Genomic DNA, 16,156 nt, shown 5'->3' with positions numbered 1-16,156 from the left:
ACCATTTGCTTTTCACGTCTCTTTTCAAGAAAAATAATAGGATTCTCATTCTTTTCTTTTCTCTCGTGTCTCACTTTTAAGTCCAGGATTTCTTCGATTTCCATCGTCGAAAAGAAAGTTTGGTCAAAGTGCACCAAACATGGGGGGTTACATTTGTTTTTGCCTTGAAATTGTCTTCTTACGTAAAAGCCACCGAAGTCGCACGGATTTTATGACATATTCCAGTCAATGATCAACCTATGAAGGTGCCGGGAAGAGTGCTTCTCACGTACGGTGAGGACTAACCAGAGCGCGCAACAATGCGCACTTCTTGTAAAATTATTGACACTTCAAAAATTTAATTATGCACTCTTCATTAATATTACATCATTCACTTGATTTTTACTGTACAACTAATCACTTTAACGTGTATTTAATTACACGAAGTTTATGCTACAATTAAATAATTTAATGACTTATTCTCTATGTAACAGCCTATCACCGACTATTTATAACCATGTGACAACTAGTAGCTCAAAAATGTCTGTAGCGATAGATAGCTAGGCTTGCATACACACCCTTTTTTGCATAACATACTTTGATGCTAGCATGTGTAATAGTTTTGGGAATGAGTGATATGAAATAACCAAAGATAATGATATCTTGTTAACTGGCGCAGCATAAATGTTGCTATTTTATGACCAAAGTTCAGGATTCGAGTCATGGAAACAGTCTATTTGCAAAGTAAGGGTAAGGGTGCGTATAATATACATTCCTCTTCCGACCCTCACAAAGTGGTTAGGGGTCGTCCCTCTTTTTTTTTTGTTTACTAGTAATTATATATCATTAAATTTGGAATGATTATATATTTTCAACATAGGACTAACTAATGTATTCATTTCTTGTGCGTTAAGAAATAGAGAATTAGTCAGAAATAAGAATAATGGGAACGATACACATACCTTGCATTCTCATTCCTTAAAAGTAAACATGACACTACATGTTAACTCCATTTTCCCAAACATCATCATAAATTACCATAAAAATACACCTTTAACACGTAGTTCTGCGAAATTCGGGTGCTAATATTCTTGTTCACGGCTCTGATTTTGGTATTAATGAAGCTTTAGACAATTGAGCATCACTGGCTTTTGAGAAATGAAAGAACAAAGCCCAAAAACCACTTTCCGTCGCCAGTTGCAGAGGTTTTTGTTTAAGGAACAAACCCGTCTTCTTCAAACCTCAGACATATGTTACTAATTTAAAGTAGATAGCAATGTACAAGGAAAGGGAGAAGAGAGCGAACACATGCTGCCAGAAGAGGATTGCCGAGGCCTCTCTAACTGCGTAACCCCTCAAGCTGGCTATTGCTCCCAATAAAATTGCACTCGGTGTCGTGTACTGCATCAAAAGCACAAACTTGTACATTGCATCGTCGTCGACCAGAAAATTGAGCTTATCGGCCAACGCCACTATACCAATTCCAACCAGAGGAAGCAGTAAAAGCCTTGCCACAGTTATACCAACAGTTGTCCGGAGGCCAAGCGTAGACTCATTTGGCCCCTCTGCAAGCATCCCCCCAAGAATAAGCATCACTGAAGGCACCACTGCACCGGCTAAAATCTCTAAACTGTCAGTGATGAAGGACAGTGGAGCATCATCTCCGAAGAAAAAAGCTTTCAACATTGGTATTGTCCCGATGGTGATAGCCAATAAAGAGGCAATTGTTGGAGGTTGCAGTATGTGCTGTAATGGAGTTTGCTCAGCAACAATTCTCATCCTCCTGACCACCCTAGGTTCAGCCAAACACCTAGCCGACTTGGGACTGTTTCCACCACCTTCTCCCGAGAGATCAACATCTGGCAAAGTGTTCAGCGAAACGTTTGAGATGCTTTTGAAAACCCTAGCAATAAAGGGTGTCTTGGAAAGCTCGGTTTCTTTTTCTTCAATACCCGGCCATTCAGCTTCTACAAGGAGAGGTCTGCTCGTAACGTTAGTTAGTGGTTCCTCCTTTTCACACCCTTCTTCAACAATCTCATAGTACTCCAACGGAGGCTCCATCATGTGGTAAACAAAGGTATATACAAGAATTACAGCAACCCATCGGGCAAAAGAGACATAAGCCACCCCTCGGGAGTGACAATGCTGTCCAAATGGGTTTTTCGGAGTATGACAGACAGATCCAACAATGGCAACTGGGAGATTTCCAGTATTCCCGAATGCCGTCATGATTATGGTAAATCTGTTCAACTGTGGGGGAGGACGACATATGATGACCACTAAATACCCGAGGAAGCAACCAATAAGCGTACTCACTAACACATTAAATGGGATAAACCACCACTTAATAAAGTTTTCAAGTGTAATCGATCCACCTAGCTCGGTAAAGATTAGACATGGCAAGAACAAGGCGAAAACAAGCTTGCTGAGGAGCTTAAAAGTAGCTCTGGGTATCAACTCAGTTTTCGGGTGCGAAAGAACCAGTCCGATAACCGTGAGGGACAAAAGTTTCATCAAAGGAACTATTGCACTCATCACATCCCCACTATACTCGAATTTTTTTTTATACAATTCCATAAGATACCGATACATCTTTCCTTTAATTACCGGAAGAACAAGCGTGATATTTCTCTCTGCAATTAGACAAACACAGATTCAAATGAATAAAACCAGACCAAATAAATTTCAGAATCCACAACATTGATTCAGGACAAAATGCCAAACGTATGCATGTAACAAAATCAAAGTGCATTATCGGACAGATTATATCACAACATGGCTACGAAAAATTCAACGGAAATGGAACACGGGGATTTTCACAAAACTTAGCGAACCAAGAAAGAAAAGTGCGTAAGTCAGTACACACAGAATTTAACCTAAATGTCAACGAAATTGCAGTGCTCAGAGAGAGAGAAGAAGAGACTTACAGATAGATATGATGAGATTGGAGAGGGCTGAACGATAGGTTTGACAACGGGGCGGCGGTGGTTGAGGCTGTCGGAGAAAGATTTGCAGGCGAATGCCTTGATAACAAAATTTGAAGCCAAATGATACTGAATTATGACTTGTCAGTATTCCTTTTCAGAAGGAGAGAAAATGAGTTGTCTTTTCTTTTCTGAAAACAAAGATGAACAAAAACAGGAGTCGTCGTCGAGTCCTTCGGAAGCATGAGGTTCTTTTTTATTTGTTCTTTTTTTGGCGGGTGGAGATTATGTGGTGATGATCGAAGGAAGGGCGGGCTGGGAGCTTTGATTATTTTTCGGTAATGTATTTGGGCTTTTGCAAATTGGGTTTAATACTTTTTGGGCTTTATTGAAGCGGACTGTTATGTTATGGGCTGTAGATTTTGAAATACTATATTCAATTAATTTGAAAAAAAAAACTAAATTAGTGCTGGCTATGGGGTTCGAACCCATGCGCACTTATGTGCAGAAGATCTTAAGTCTTCCCCCTTAACCTCTCGGGCAAACCAGCTATTGGCTTCTGTTGTACCCAAAAGTGTTTATATACCTTACCAATTTGTTTTGTATCGATTTGAAACTGCACCGCAACAATGGAAGGTTTATATATTCACACACTTTTCAAAATCATCACTCATTTTAAAATCTATAAAAATAAAAGAGAATTTGTACATAGAAAAGTGGATGATGATTTTTTCTAGAGTGACAACTCCTTAAGGAAAATATGGGTAGTCAACAATTTCAGGACATGTTGTATATTATGCGTTTACTAACACATAAGTAATGAAAAAGAAGATTTTATGTTGAAATAAGTACATCTTATTGTCAAGTCTAGTAGCGTAGGTTTGTACTAAGTAAAGCGTAAAAGTAATTGATTTTATGATAAACAAGTCAAGTGAATGAGTGATTCATTGTCATCTCATGTTGAGGTCAAATTAAATACGCTCTAAATTCTCGAATTAATAGGACAAACCTCACTTTGAATAGGTGAATAACAAATCACCTTCGAACGTGAATGATTAATACGCCGTAGACTTATAGAATCGCCAAAAAGGAATTATTATTACCTCATGCCCAAATAACCACGCATAATTATCATTCATTCAAGACCTGTCCCACTTTAAGTTAACATAATTTTTTTCCAACAATAATACAATAGGATACTGGCATACTGCTATTCATAAGCTCTTAACAAGTATTTTGTCCAAGTGGCTTATTTTGATTGGTCGATTGTCAACCATAATTAGTTTGAATCAGTTGGGGTCTGTTTTCGGAATGTTCGAGCTTAAGCCATAAACTAGCTCTCTGTGATAACTGTGGATTGTAATCTTTTTTCCTCTCCTTCTGTGTACGATTTAGCTAGGTTGAACTAGGGTTTGGGTTGAAACCTAGCATGCACAACAACACATCAAAAATAATACAAGTAATTTTGTTAAAAATCGTAATCATATATTAATATTATAAGCAATACTTTTAAAAGATATAGAAATAAAACTTAATTCACTGGTAAAAGCCTGGGAAAGGTAAAGAAAAAAGAGGTGAATGACAAGTCGTAGAGTGGTACGTTATATATATACATACACACACAGACACACACATATATACATGGACTGAGATTCCCTGATTGTTTGTTCTATTTATATGCAGAAAGAAATAAAGAACACACAGTAAGCGAGCGTGAGTGAGTGAGACTGAGAGAGTACTGGCAGACACTACAAGTCATCATAAACATCAATGAGCTTCCCCAATCTGCCAAACGTACGCTCTCTCTTATTTCTGGGAAAACTCCACCTTACATAACAGTTCCTTGTTTCCAAATATTCTCTCTTTTCTGTTCGAGATTTTTCAATGTGATCGGAACATATGGTAGTACATCACGTGTTATTATACAAATGGTGGGATATGTGTTTTAAAAAGTTAATAACTTAAAATATAAAACTTTTTACCACTTATATAAAAACACGTGGTGTACCACTATGTTTCGGTCACAATAAAAAATTTCTTCTTTTCTGCGCGTACCCAAATGACTTGTTTATGTAGCTAGCCCTACCTCTACTCTCCAGGGAATGACATGGTTGGAAAGGAACTAGATTCGTTGGGGACTTGGGATTGGAGCGAACCAGCCCTTTTCTTTTTTGGTTACTAAATAACTAGCCTTTGGGATCTCTCTCTCCTATTTAACGGCTGCCATACTCAGGAGGGAATTGAGGAAAGGAATCAACCCTATCTTCTGTCCACAGAAGTACGCGTACGAAATGGGCATATATACTATTACACATTAGGTCATCAATCATGTATTCTTGTGATGCATGATCATTTTCGTTTTGCAACAATAGTCATATATTGTAAAGATAATTAAGACGTCTATACCAACTAATTAACTGATCTCTACTCGGATTATCAATTGGTATTGTGCTGAATGCATGTTATCGAGCCTCTTCAGAGCAAGGTTTCTGTGCTATTGGAGGAAAACATGAGGATATTGCTCTGCAATAACTTTGTATTTTATCATATAGAACTATTGTGTTCTAAAGAAAGTAAGGAAAAAATAGTGGTATATATAAGCTAGAGATCTTATATGGTGAAGACATGATTCATACGATAGAGGTATGAGTCTTTAATAATCTGGATTACTTGGTAGTCTGGCTTCATATCCATTAGATTGATAAGTAAGTATAAATATTATTTTTTTAATTCAATCTCGACCTTTCATTTCCTGTACTACTAAATAGTCCAAATTATTTTTAAAAATTGCATACGATAATCCTATAACTATTTTGTTTTTTATACACTAAAACAAAAACATGTTAATTAAGAAGTGCTCTTGCATGTTCCCAAAAAGCATGACACTCTAGGGTTTGCATAACATTAATTGAGATTAGCATATTAAGAATTTTCTTTCTTATATATGCTATCTATACATTCTTTTACATTTTGCATACTCTTTGTTAATTTTTGTCCCTTGATTTTTCAATTCATTTGATACGATGACCAAAAATTTGAAAAATATGTGTGAAAAGTAAAAATGAGTGTATAGATAAAATTACCCTAGATGATATGGTCATGCATATGTAACAATTTTTTATTTGGAAGGTGAATTTCACATACACTGTTAACTTTTCTCACACCTCTTTTAGTTTCTGATCATGAAATTAAATTAATCAAACGAAAAAATAAGATTAAAGAGGAGTGCTTAAGATGCCAAAAAGACTAAAACAGTGTATAATTTTTTTATTTAAGATTTAATCTCAGCTGTACGTATGTGTGTAGTTGTGGCAGCGAGCCATGAGATATAAGAGTTGATCAGACAAGTGTTTGTGGTGAGCAATCCAGCTGTCTGATGAGATATGTAAAATCAGCTAGCTAGGTCAGCAGAGATGGTACAAAATTAGGGAATTTGATCCACTCCGAATCTTAATGTCTAGAGTTTGAGAAACAAATCATCTGGACCACTGATTGATGTGTAAAAGAAATCAGAGCCGTTTGCTTTGTGTGGTGGGCCAAAAAAATGAGTTAATGGGGACCGTTGGATTGAATTTGTGCTGTCCAGATGAATTGATTTCTAGGTTCCGGAAACTAAGGTCTAGAGCAGATCTAATTCCCAAAATTAAGGAAAGAAATTCTCTCCGGATCTCTTTCTCCAAAGTCTATGGATCAAGTGATCCGGACTCTTGAAATTTGATCTAATGGCTAAAAGTAGAGAAGTTAGTGAAAACTTCTAAAAATTATAATAATTTTTTACCGTTGAATCAAATTTTAAAAGTCCGAATTACTTAATCCATAGGTTTTGGAGAAAGAGATTCGGAGAGGATCTCTTTTCCAAAATTAAGATAAAGTTGTCTTGTTTGAGTTGAAAGGACTTCGAAAATTTTCAAACATGATATGAATTGGTGCCCTTTATCTCTGCCCTAAATCTCTATCAGTACTGTTTTTTAGATCTGCATGTCGTCGTTTTCACCTTTTATGGCTATATATACCCTCGCCCTCCTTCTTCCTCCCTCGTCCCTTACCATTTTCTCAGCTGTGCCCTAGATTATTTCTCTCTTTTCGATCTGTGGCAATAAGCCCTAAATTATATAAATGTGATTATGTATAGTACTTAGTGAACAAGCATGCATCTTCTAGCTGATCAAAACAGCTTGTAATTAATGCATGCATGCAAACCCTATATTATGTAGTCGTGTATTCGCTTCGTTAATTTAATCCCTAGGGTTTTATATACGATGTCGTGTGGGTGGGTTTATATACATACATATGTGTGTGTGTGTGTGTGTGAAAGGAGCTCTTCTTCAGTCCAGTCCGAGGCAGTTTAAGGGCTGGCACTCAGCTGCTGACTCGTTGGTTCAAAAACTCATCATACAGTTGCTAAAAGAAGTGGTGTTTTTCTGATCCAACGAAGCAGGAGCCGAGAAGTTGGTTATTGCTGTCACGTCTTGGACTGAAGGGAGCTCCTTACCTATAATTATTCATTCCACAATTATTTTCTTGGTAAAAAGATTACTAATTACTGGATTTCTGAATTGATTTTCTTACCTCACAATTTATTTTGCAGTAGAACTTCATGCAGATATATAAGATGCCTTTGGGAAGAAGCTAGTTTACCTGGATATATGACATATGGGGAGCATGCTTTGAAGGTCGATTGTTGAGAATTCAACCGGAGCTGCATACGCCTAGCTAGAAGCTACTTACTGGACTCACTTTTCCGGCTGGAGATTTGATCATCAGATGCCGATGTATTGTATTTGTATGGCAATTAAGAAAGATCGAACTTAGGTATTTAATTGGAGTGGTTTTGTGTACACTCAATTTTTTTGTGTGGACACTTCGTTTACTTATTTTGTTTAGGTCACCCATTTTTTATTTTCTTTGGACACCCTTTCTCTCTTCCCAATCTTATTGCGACGACGCGGTTATCTTGACTCAACGCTAAAGTTTGATCCAAATCAGTTTGTCGTTACCACTTTTGTTTTAAAATTCTATTGGTGTCCAAAGGAAATAACTGTTTTTTTTTTTTTTTTTTTTTTAATGAATCATGAAGTTTTTTGGGGTAAAATTTTATTTTAAATGAAAGTGATGTGTGTCAAAAGATGAAGTGTAAACCGACTCTTTTTTTAAATAATTTGGCTTAGTAGCCCCTTCACAAACCCAGCCCTTCTTAAAATGCAATATCTGCTCGTTGTCTTTGACAAAAATATTTTCATCACTGAAACAATGTTAATATATGTTTGACGCAATTTTGGTAGATTATTGATACAACATTAAAAGTACTTCTGTTAAAAAAATGTTTGTAGAGATTGTTTTCAAGATGAGGGCTAATTTTAATTGGTGGATTTGTGAAAGGGCTAGTAATCCCAATTTATTTATTTTTAAATGGTGAGTTGTTTTGAATTAACTGATGGTTCATTGGCTCCAATTATAATAAAATATTAGATTAATGAAGATTTGAGATTGAAGAGCAATGTTTAATTATTTGATTACAAATTTATATTTAATCAAGCAGCCTCATCATATAGATAGAACCGACTAAGTTAATTTCTTTTTCGTTCCCTTGGAACTTTGGGACGAGGATCCTCTCTGGATCCTATTTGTGAGGATCTGGAGATCAATCAATTGTATATGTTTATCATATATTATGCGGTTAGTTTTCGTTAAGTGCTTTTATATTTAATTTTAAACAATTTTTAACCGTACGATATATAATAAACATACACGATTGATTGGTTTTTCAGATCTCACAAAAAAGATCTGGAGAGTATATATCCTATTCCGGAACTTTGAAGTTAGCCGATTTATTATAGATATATGCTTTTCTCCCCTTTAACAATTAAGATAATCGTTAAAAATTAGCATCTGTTGTCTTTGAAATTATTGAAGCAATCATAATACTGTTGGTTGCTCGTCAACCTTTACAAGGCCATTTTTCAGCGGAACCATTTTTATGCCTCTCATGTTGTTTGAGAAGGTATCATATTTCTTTATTTTTGCCACTCATTTTATGCCTCTAATTATAATAAAAAAATATTAAACAATTTTAGGATAAATGTTTCAATATGTCCGAGAAATACGGAGCAATACACATGTTAATAAAAAATTTGATAAACACTTGAGAAAATTTTATTTTATTTTACGGTATAATAATATATAGAATACCATTTTGTATTTCAAACGCACTAATTTTTTTTTTCCATTTATATATGACATTCCGCATTGGTTAAATCATTTTTGTTTCATACTGTTGATCCGACTTCTCTCTAAATAAAAGGACATCCAAGTCCTAGTTATTTTATTCAATATTATTTCAAGATCGTTGCAATTGATCGGAATCTAATAATAGAAAATAAATCAGTCAGGATTATGGAATTGTTTTGGCCGTTGAGTTTGTGCGCATCCACGGCAATTCCTCAATCATTTCAAAAAATGTACATTTTTATTGAAAATTAATTAAAATTTGAGTGTCAACCAAAAACTTAAAAAATAAAAAATTGGGTGGCCCACGATAATGACGACGACGTCTGCTTGTGCTTGATAATGATTAATAATCTAATTCCCAGCTGCCCCAACTTCAAGCGTCCAATATAGATGAACTGTAACTCACAGATCGAAACTGATGCAAAGGGATATGCCCACACTTGGGTTTTTTTTTTTTCAGTTAAGACAGTTTATGATATTAGTATAATTTCACATGATATATTACAATGAAAATCTATAGAAGACATTTCTGAATTTATCTGTCATAGTCTCGTAGATCATTTTGATCATTTCGTGAAAAATCTTTCAATATATTCATTAAATTGTCTAGTGAACAACCACGTACCACCGTTTTAAGAGTACTTTTATCAAATCAATATTCTCTCCACTTAATAGGCATATTGACAAATTTTTTATAGATGACTAAATTAAATGATTAACAGTGGACAAACTCAAAAATCACTTCTATAATTTTTACTGTCAGGGACTAAAGTGAAAAATTATATCAATTTCAAGATGTATATTTTAGTTAAAAAGCCGTCAAAAGTATAGTTAGTGGATCGAAAATTCTTCTAATTCACATTTTACTGTCATATGCTACAAAAGTGGCATTTTCTTTTTCGGGTGTGGAAGTGAAGAAAATGAGCGGAGATAACATCTGTATATCTTAATTTGATTTATGTTATAAGTTAAACGTGCGAAAATTACTTTCTTGTAAACTACCTAGATTCATGGGTTGTATATAACTTGCCTCTAATATGATTATTGATGAAAAAAAAACGAGAAGAACCAAAACTTCCTTGAAATTTTTGACGAAAGAACTTATTTCATTAACTTGGAATCCTACATGTCTATGTATTTATACAAACAAATTACTATATATATATATATATATATATATATAGCCGCTAGTGAAGACCGACCCCCTTTGCGAGCTCCAAAAGTTGGAAGAAAACCATAAGCGTTGAAGTAGGCACGCTCAAAACGACCAAAGCCAAGAATGCCAAAGCAAAACTTGGCCTTGTGTCCATCAAGTGGGACTGCAAGAAGCCCATGACTTGGCATATAAACGAATCGTAGGTGGTGTAATATCGCTTCTCCCAGTCCATCCAATCCGACGGAGGCTCGTAGTTTCTCTCCACCATCTTCATTTCGTGAACTCTCTTCCGGAGAACAATCATGCTCTCGTCCACTAGCCTGCTGCTGTAGTTTTCGTAGTACTGGTCTGCATGATCACCTCCTTTTCTGCTCGATGCAAAAACCCTAGTTGAAGAAACCTTCCGCTTTTGGTTTCGGGTCGTGCTGGAAATCGGATTAAATGAAAGAATGTTGGAGCAAGAAGAAGAAGAAATGAGTGAAGTTGCTGCCATTGCTTTCTACGGTGATTGAGAAACGGGAACGATTGGTGTACTTGAAATTTGATATGGTTTTTGGTGGTGGATGCACCTATATTTATGGGCCTAATTATAGTGCTAATAAATTATTAACAATTAAGATAATAATAATAATGGACTAATAATTGGAGAGATAAAGGTTCTAATTTTGTAGATTAGAGAGAAAAAGCGGTGGGGCATGTGACACAGCTTATTAGCTAAGAAACTGGGAAAATGGAGATGGAGGCTTAACCGTGTTTTTATATTTTAAGGGGCACTAAGCTTGTTCAACGCGTTATTTACGTCAGAAATTCCGGAAGTTTAGCTCCTGTCACATCACACACAGAGTGAGACTTGTGGGGTACGGATAAGAAGACTTTAATCTTGTGATGCCAATTTGGTATATGTCAGATTTGATGCACCTTTTTAATCGACGGCTCTGATTTAATCAAGAAAAGCGTTTAAGGCTTAGAAAAATCATTAAATGATCATTTTTTAAATACCAAACGTTGAAATTGATTCAATCCCGAACCATCATGGAATCATTGGTAGTTTATTATAACAACTTAAAAAACTTATGTATTTGTATGTGTATTGTATTTGATCATATAAACGGTTAGGACAAAAAAAATTAAAACCTCCTCTTACTTCTCCTTATATTATTTTGTCATCCATGTCTTCCTTTTTTTTTTTTTCTTGTTGTGTGTGACTTTATTAGGCGCACCAATTAATCGATGAAATACCTCAGTTGACAAGTTTTTGCAATCTTCAATATTATTGTACAGTTTTTTATAGCCACCATTGACAAACCTCTACATATCTTAGTAGTTGTTAACATATGTTAGCATAAACCTTCAACAAATGTTAACAATACTCGACATCTTCATACTAGGTGCTTGACGAAATGGTCCAACAAAGTTTTTTTGGTCAAAATTATATTAACAATATTTAAATAATATGTCATCGATATTCCTCTTGATCAATTCAACAATTACGATTTAATTTTAAATAATTTTAATAGATTTTCTTGTATCTTATCATGCATAGAGATTAAAAAAGTTTGGACAGGGAGTCAAGAACTGGAAGTTACATTTACCTAACATGCGTGCATCTTATTTCAGAGAAACCTTCCTGGAATATATGAACAAATGAAAGGATCTTTCGTTTATTATATTGTAAATCATTGAGGAGGATATTGGCATTTTACCTGGGGGGATCCACCGGCGTGGAATTGGGTTGACTTGGACGGGCGCTTATATTTGTATTTAGGGATATGTTATCCATACACCTCATTTTACTTTTCACACACCTCTTGATAATTTTTATCTGTTAATTTTCTTCAATTCATCCGATCGACGGCTGAAAATTAAAAAGGTGTGTGAGAAGTAAAATGGGGTATGTGGATATCACACCCCTTGTACTTATGAGCAATGTTTGGCTCTTCAGTTCCTCTCAATTCATTCAGTGTCTAATTTACCTTCGTGTAATAATAAGAAGAATAAATTTATAGATAAAATTTATAAATTAAATAATATAAAAGTTGATGATTTGATTATTACTTAAATATCGATTAATGTATTTATTTTTTATTAGTGACATATCATTTAGTATGTATATTTAGTCTATAAATTTTTTTTATCAAACATTTAGTGTATAACATTATTCTATATATCTCCCCACCTCCTCCTCTGGTGAAAAAGAAATAAGTTAATTACCTGGCATTATTCTCTTATTATATGAGAAGTGTTAAGGAGACTTTCTATAGTGGAACTCTCCGCAAGCTTTTTGCCACCTCACAATTTACATCAATTGACGGAACAATGTTATAAAATATTGTTAAAAAAATATAAGGTGGCAGCATACATATAAAAAGTCTCACTCACTTTTAAAATAGTCTCATTACCATTTCCCTTATTATATACTGGTTAATTAAGGGTAGCTTAACTGAGAACGAGGAGAACCCTAATAGAATTGATGAAGCTAGTTAATTTAAGCACATTGTAGCTCGTGCAAAAGCAGCAAAACCCACCTGGAAAAACAAAAACGTAGCAAACCAAGAAAATACTTTTGGAATTAATGATGATTTCAAGAGCCCATAAAATGTTATTTGACGAACGAGGGTGGGGAATTTAAATTTAGGAACTCTTTTGGTGCGAAGAAATACCACTAAATTAATAACTTGTTAAGATTTTGTGAGTTGAAATTTGATTGTATTGCATGTGCAAAAACTTTGCGACAAGTTATCTCGATAATGAAGCGTAACTAATAAATTAATTCGATATAGCTACACGAGTGAACAATTTTCCAAGAAATTAATTAATTAAGCAAATAATTAATATGTTTATCTATTTACAGAAGGCAATGAAGCCATGCATGCATGGACTAAAAGTGAATATTCCCACTGCCTAAGATCCCCTTAAAAATGTCCAGCAATGGAAACATCAAAGCAACCGTGGATATTGGGACGCTAAGTATAACAAGAGCAAGCATTCCCAACGCCACGCTAGGCCTGGTGTTCATCAATTGGGATTGCAACAACCCCACGCCTTCGCAGATGTCCGAGTTGTTGTGTGCATAATATTGCTTCTCCCACTGCATCCAGTTCGACGGCGGTTGGTGATTGTCTTCGTCTTGCATCTCCGCGTCGTGAATTCGCATTCGAAGCACAATCATGTCCTCGTCCACAAGTCTACCGTCGTAATTATCATGACCACGCGACGACGCAGAAATCGTCGGAGGACGACGCCTACGCCGCATTTCGAGCAACCCCATCTTTCGGTTAACGCCGGAATTGAAATGCCGCGGCGGTGGCAGAGCTGAGTGAAGAGCAGAGATTACCATTGCTGCAGACATGATGAAAAAGCTTGCAGCTTTTCGAAAGTTTGATGATTAAGAGTTTGATGTGTGTTTTTGTTTGGCAACTAGGCACGTGCACGGTACATATATATAGAAGCTACAAATGATTTGGAGAGAGAGAGAGAGAGAGAGAGAGAGAGACCGCGTAGGAATGACTCGTGGCAATTTGCGCGTGCTTTTTTTGGCATATAGCAAGAGGCAGGAGATGATTGGGAGCCCTCGAAGAAGTTTCTTGTGTTCGAAGTAATATTGTGATGGGGCCGTAACCGCCGTTTATGCGTGTGAGCAGCCATCTCATGTTTTTAGGTATTACTTTTCTTTTCCGACACACTTTCGGTTTCGGGTACAGTTGGGAGCGCTCATATCATATTTTATCGATCAATTTCACAACTTCCGAGGTTATTTTAGCAACGTGTTTCGGGCAATTTTGAGCATATCTTCGAAGCTACACAACCAGATGGATGCTAACAGCAACATGACCATGTTACAAAGATTGTTCTAGAAGGTTTAGGTTTAGGTAGCGTTGAATGAAATGCACGTTTTTTTGCTTTTACCTTTTCAATTTATGTTATATTTGTGATATTCTAAAGTACAAGTCTACAAGCAGAGACTCGAACTTTAGTACAAATGCAACATTGTGCGATTGTACTTGGCTATTTTAGCCAACTGGCCTGACATGTATTTACATGGAAACAATGTTGAATTGAAATTGTATTAGCTAAAGAGCGTAGGAATACAACCCACGGCTCCAAATCTGTGATAACATAGAAAAGCTTTTGCAAGATGAGTAATGAACAAACAAAAAGATGTGCAAATCATGCACCTCTCTTGATACAAAACTGAAAAAGAGCCGACGGAAATTACATTTGCCTATCATGCATTTACATTTGCCTATCATGCATTTCCGGTATTAGATACTGGTTAATTACTGAGAACGAGAAGAACCCTAATATAATTGAGGAAGCTAGTTAATTTCCAGCACATTATGACTCATGAAAAATCAGCAAAACCCACCCTGAAAAACAAAAAACGTAGCAAACAATGAAAATACTTTTGGCTTTAATGATTATTTCAAGATGCCCATAAAATGTTATTTGATGAATGAGGGTGGGGAATTCAAATTCAGTAACTCTTTTTCACGTTTGAAAGAAAGTATCGTTGAACCAATAGCTAGATGTTATTGTGTGAGTCAGGGCCGTCTCTGAGATTTTGAGGGCCCTATGCGAAATTTGTAAAAGGGACCCTCCTTAAGATAGTTTTAAGTTTTAGAAAAGTATGACAATGTATTGATACTATAAAATATTCACTTAAATTAAAACAAAGTCACTTAGTACTACGGTCAAGTGGTATTCGTCTTCACTTGTATGTGAGAGGTCTTATGTTCAATTCTCGCCAAAGGCGAATTTGAACCACATTATTGTTAGCCCATTATGAGATTTAGCCCACTCCCCCACCCTCTTAGCGTAGATAATATAGTTTATTCAACAACAAAAAAAATCAAAACAAACTTTAGCACTCACTGATTGCATGTTTACAAATGTTCTGAATGATAAGTAAAAAGAGCTACAAACAAACAATAACCTTCACTAAATAATCAAAAACAGTTTTATCTTAAACAGCCAAACATGAAATAAAAAAAAAAAAACTGTCGCTTTTTAGGGTGTTATTATTGACACTAAAAAAAATCTCATTGTACTCCAAGTTCTTATGTTTAGAAAGAAAAAAAAAAATACTCTTATGAAGAGTGTACAATGCGGTTTAAAGTGCTAACAAAAACAATTTTTAAATATAGAACATTATTACATAATGTTAAATGGAAAAAATTTAGGGACCCCTTCAAATTTGAGGTCCTATGCGACTGCACCTTTCGCTCCCCCTCAATGTCCCCTCTGGTGTGAGTCGAAATTTATTGCATTGCATCTGCAAAAACTGTCGCAAGTGATCACAATCATAAAACACAACTAAAACAAATTAAGTCAATATAGCTACACGGGTGAACAATTTTCCAAGAAATTAAATAAATAAATAATATGTGTGTCTATTTACAGAAGGCAATGAATGTAAGTTCTGTATGAGAGCAAACACTTGGTGAATTGATTAAAGACATTTGGAATGATAAGGAGATTAGGATTGACATTTGTGGTAGACTTATCAGGAGTTGTATTATTTAAAGTTTCAAGTTAGATACATTCTTGATAAAACTAGAACTCTTCCAGATGATATAATGCATAAGTGTTTCACGGTGATAAGGCTACTCTTTGATAAGGATCGCTTAATGGGAGGGATCCTTATTGAATTCTATCGTATGATAAAACTGAGGTCCCTATTCTCTCACGGTACACAAAGTTTACAGAAAACTCAAGCCCCATTGAGCGAGCCTTGCTATTAGTTGTGTAGAGTTGCAGAAGAACTTCAGTTATTAATCCTAGTTCTCTAAGACGATGTCTTCCATAGGTAAGTGGTTAAGTTGATAATTGTGAACAAGTTTTTCCGTTGCATAATTTACTTACAGTGAAG

The 16,156-nt window shown here is 35.4% G+C and overlaps 3 protein-coding genes and 1 non-coding gene across 4 annotated transcripts; all 4 read right to left on the bottom strand.

The window, feature by feature from the left end:
- Positions 1-1,089: 1,089 nt before the first annotated feature.
- Positions 1,090-2,602, bottom strand: LOC137730667 (protein PIN-LIKES 2-like). The gene has a single exon (XM_068469637.1). It carries the CDS (start codon positions 2,569-2,571, stop codon positions 1,222-1,224), a length of 1,350 nt encoding a protein of 449 aa, XP_068325738.1. The 5' UTR covers positions 2,572-2,602; the 3' UTR covers positions 1,090-1,221.
- Positions 2,603-3,370: 768 nt separating this feature from the next.
- Positions 3,371-3,453, bottom strand: TRNAL-UAA (transfer RNA leucine (anticodon UAA)). Its single transcript has one exon. It is a non-coding gene; the product is annotated as a tRNA-Leu (tRNA).
- A 6,865-nt stretch (positions 3,454-10,318) lies between these two features.
- LOC137731241 (uncharacterized) lies at positions 10,319-10,780 on the bottom strand. Its single transcript, XM_068470342.1, has one exon. The coding sequence runs from the start codon at positions 10,778-10,780 to the stop codon at positions 10,319-10,321; it is 462 nt and encodes a 153-aa protein (XP_068326443.1).
- A 2,385-nt stretch (positions 10,781-13,165) lies between these two features.
- LOC137731240 (uncharacterized) lies at positions 13,166-13,624 on the bottom strand. Its single transcript, XM_068470341.1, has one exon. It carries the CDS (start codon positions 13,622-13,624, stop codon positions 13,166-13,168), a length of 459 nt encoding a protein of 152 aa, XP_068326442.1.
- Positions 13,625-16,156: the final 2,532 nt, after the last annotated feature.

This window comes from Pyrus communis, chromosome 4, assembly GCF_963583255.1.
Source record: "Pyrus communis chromosome 4, drPyrComm1.1, whole genome shotgun sequence".
Lineage (NCBI taxonomy): Eukaryota > Viridiplantae > Streptophyta > Magnoliopsida > Rosales > Rosaceae > Pyrus > Pyrus communis.
The sequence above is the reverse complement of the archived record's forward strand: the minus strand, read 5'-3'. Positions and strand labels throughout refer to the sequence as shown.

What these genes read in the sequence shown, in the direction of transcription:
- LOC137730667 (XM_068469637.1), bottom strand. Translation starts at nt 2,571, where the DNA reads ATGTATCGGTATCTTATGGAATTGTATAAAAAAAAATTCGAGTATAGT.
- LOC137731240 (XM_068470341.1), bottom strand. Translation starts at nt 13,624, where the DNA reads ATGGTAATCTCTGCTCTTCACTCAGCTCTGCCACCGCCGCGGCATTTC.
- LOC137731241 (XM_068470342.1), bottom strand. Translation starts at nt 10,780, where the DNA reads ATGGCAGCAACTTCACTCATTTCTTCTTCTTCTTGCTCCAACATTCTT.